Source organism: Nematolebias whitei, chromosome 16, assembly GCF_014905685.2.
Source record: "Nematolebias whitei isolate Nwh7 chromosome 16, NemWhi1, whole genome shotgun sequence".
NCBI classification, from domain to species: domain Eukaryota; kingdom Metazoa; phylum Chordata; class Actinopteri; order Cyprinodontiformes; family Rivulidae; genus Nematolebias; species Nematolebias whitei.
Window position 1 is genome coordinate 36,058,132 of NC_056513.1, and position 3,453 is coordinate 36,061,584.

At 38.2% G+C, this 3,453-nt stretch overlaps 1 protein-coding gene across 1 annotated transcript; it reads left to right on the forward strand.

Moving 5' to 3' along the window:
• The first annotated feature begins 947 nt into the window (after nt 1-947).
• On the forward strand, nt 948-2,033 carry LOC119423182 (lysozyme g-like). The gene is made up of 5 exons (XM_037690591.1): nt 948-1,010; nt 1,195-1,272; nt 1,398-1,594; nt 1,672-1,822; nt 1,900-2,033. Exons 1-5 carry the CDS (start codon nt 1,007-1,009, stop codon nt 2,031-2,033), a joined length of 564 nt encoding a protein of 187 aa, XP_037546519.1. The 5' UTR covers nt 948-1,006.
• Nucleotides 2,034-3,453: the final 1,420 nt, after the last annotated feature.

Genomic DNA, 3,453 nt, shown 5'->3' on the forward strand with positions numbered 1-3,453 from the left:
ATGGATGGATGGATGGATGGATGGATGGATGGATGGATGGATGGATGGATGGATGTTTACATGACTGTTACGTTTCATGGAAGGGTCCATTTTCACTCCCAGATTAGTGACTCTTTTTTGTTTCTCTAATGGGGCTAGAGAAGAAAGGTCGATGCAACCAGGCAGGAACTATACTCCCAAGCCTGATATTCTGTGTCTGCACCATTTGTCATCTCATCTCACTAAACGTAAGTTTTTGCTGCCCCGTCTGCACTTTCTTTTGTCAATGTGAAAAATAAAAATTGTTACTTTTACTTCCCGAGTCTGCTGCCTCTACCTGCACGTGGGTTCGACCATTAATCAGCAGAATATGTCAAGCATGTTAACAGGTGTAATACACCCTAGAACAGGCTCACGTTAAACCCAGATAGTTAATTACGCATCAAGACTAAACAACTAATGTTGTGTTTTAATTTACATTTCCTTCAGATTGTGATTAGTTATGCTTGTAAATTTGGAGATGTGTACTCTGTTATCTGGCAGGCTGGTCTCACAAAATACGTCTTAACACATCAGTATAGACATGATGAGGCCATCAACATTTAGTTTCAGCTTGTTAACAAAATATAGCCATAACATTTGGTTATAATTTTCAAAAATGCCCTTTGAAAAATCACCAAAATAAAAGTTTGAGCCTTTTAGGGTTTCAATTCTTCCTCCAAGGTAAAGGAGCAGAATATCAGGGGCTGTTTGTGCTTCTTAACCGTTAGGGCAGAGGCTTGTGGGGGAAAGGGTGGAGGCTTGTGGGGAAGTACTGATAAACAGAGAGTTCCTGTGGGGACCAGAGCTTAGAAAAGTCCCTGCTATACAGCATAAAAATAGAAAGAGAAAGCAAACATTTCAAGGATGTCAGATTGAAAGTGAAAGTAAAACAGTTATAAATACAATTTGTTCACTGAGTCTGCACCACAGATCAGACTGAGAAGGAACTCTTTCACTTTTGGCTTCAAGCAAACATCGAGAAAACATGAGTGAGTACTTACTGTGTGCTGTTATTGATTTGGCCATTTTGAAGTGAGGTTCAGTGGAAAACATGATCTTACTTTTTTCTACTCGCTCTCTGAACGACTTCATTTTAAGGAAATGAACAAACTTTCTTTTTAATGTGGTGGTTTAGTGTGCTTCATAGTGACTAAAATCATGGACTTTTTTCAGGTTTTGGAAACATTGCAAACGTTGATACTACAGGAGCTTCATGGCAAACAGCTCAACAGGACAAACTGAACACTTCAGGTAAACTGCAGCCAATCCAACAGTTTTATAAGGACTGAAGAAAGTTCATCATCAGCAGTGTTTCTCTGAATGAAACGCTCATATGTTCTGGAGCTATAACTTTGCTCACTGATTGTTTTAAATAGGTGTAAATGCATCGCACACAATGGCAAGAACAGATGTTGGTCGAATGGGGAGATACAGATCAATAATCAACAATGTAGGAAGAAAATATGGAGTTGATGCCAATCTTATTGCTGCCATCATCTCCAGAGAGTCCAGAGCAGGAAACACGCTGCAGGATGGTTGGGGGGACCATGGAAACGCCTGGGGACTAATGCAGGTTCTGTCAAATACGGCTTCATTCCATCTGTGTTAAACACAACGCTAACCCAGTTTCTCGTCTGTATCCATCAAAAGGTTGACGTTAATCCAAGAGGAGGTGGACACACTAAACGGGGGGCGTGGAACAGTGAGGAGCATCTCTGCCAGGCCACAGAGATCCTTCTTTATTTCATTGATCGGATCCAGAAGAAATTCCCTAACTGGAGCAGGGAGCAGCAGCTTAAAGGTTTGTTTTACTCAGCAACTATTACTTAAAAAAAAAACTTTCCTGACCTTTTTCTCCTGTGTTTTGTCTTTCTATAGGAGCAATCGCAGCCTATAACACGGGGGATGGAAGAGTCAGTTCATATGCGGATGTGGATGCTAAGACAACAGGCAAAGACTACTCCAACGACGTTGTTGCCAGGGCTCAGTGGTACCAACAAAATGGTTTCTGAATGCTGCAGATGGTCAAACAAAGAAAAATCATTATTAAAACGTATTTTGTGTCCAACTAAATAAAACCTTGACATTATTTTTGTTTATTTAACATAGGGGGACGTAACTGTTTGATTCCTTCTGATTTTGTAAGATGATCAACTATCAAATAAATAAAACATCAAATTGTTATGGTAGTTTCATTTTAATAGGGATGGAATATCAACTGAAAATCCCACAAATAACTGAAAGTTTCAAGCTGTTTTTTCAATTATTGAATATATTGGTCAGATTTAAATTAAATTAAAAGAAAGTACTCTTTGATTGCACTCATACAACTAATTGACTTTTGGAGCCCACTCAAGTCAAGATGGCCACCTTAGCTAACTGACCTTAGACAGACAGATCATATAAGATTAAGGAGACATGAGATTGCACATGATGTTTTAAAAGTTTGACCAAAACTGCTATAACTCTTAATATTTTTCTACGTAAGAGGATCTTTGGCTAAATTTATGGCAAATATGTAGTGGGCATAGGTCTTTATTTAAAAATGTTTAGAGTAAGGTCATGTGATTTCTGATAGTTTAACAAATACAAAAGCATTCCTAAAAGATTTCCCAGCTCTAACAAGTCTTTCATATTCTCTGAGTACAGGGAACTGAATGATACTGATTTTGTTTAAGACTTTCAGTAAAGCCTTGTTGGCATCAGGAGAATCTGTTTTTTGTTTGTCACATGATTTCTGTAGAAATACTTCCAGTTCCTCAACTTTCAGCTGTTGTCCCTCACAAAATAAATCCCGAGTTGAAATGAAACTTGTTTGTCCATTCATTGCCTCCTTTTAAATCAGAACAATATTTTGGGTGTTTTTACATGAAACAAAATACATAAAATACCATTGACATTTATTTTCATTCTTTATTAAATAAAAATCATGAAAATAAATGAAAGTTACAAAACAATAAAATAAAAATGGTCTCAGCTACTACCACACAAGATTTTGGGTCAATACCTAAATGTTATTTTTGTGCTTGCTGAGGTTGTTTGGCTGTGACAGCCACCTTAAACTAGGCTGACTCCAAATGTTTCTCAGATGTAGATGTACATCCAGTGAATTACATTCTGGGAGTTTCATAAAACCCATTCGCTGGTTCATAAGTTACACAGGTAAAAACATGGTCACATATTCTGCTAACATCATAGTACTTGGTGTCTCCTGCCTGACTTCATCTGTCAACCTGTCCATCATTGCTGCAAACACAAAGGGGCTCAGAACTGATCCCTGATGTAACCCCCCTCCCCATTGAACCCATCTGTCACTTCTACTGCACATCTCACCACTGTTTTGATGTACTTGTACATGTCCTGCATGACCCTCATACTTTTCCGCCACTCTAGAAAAACTACATGATACAGTGTCACTTTTTTCTTATCATG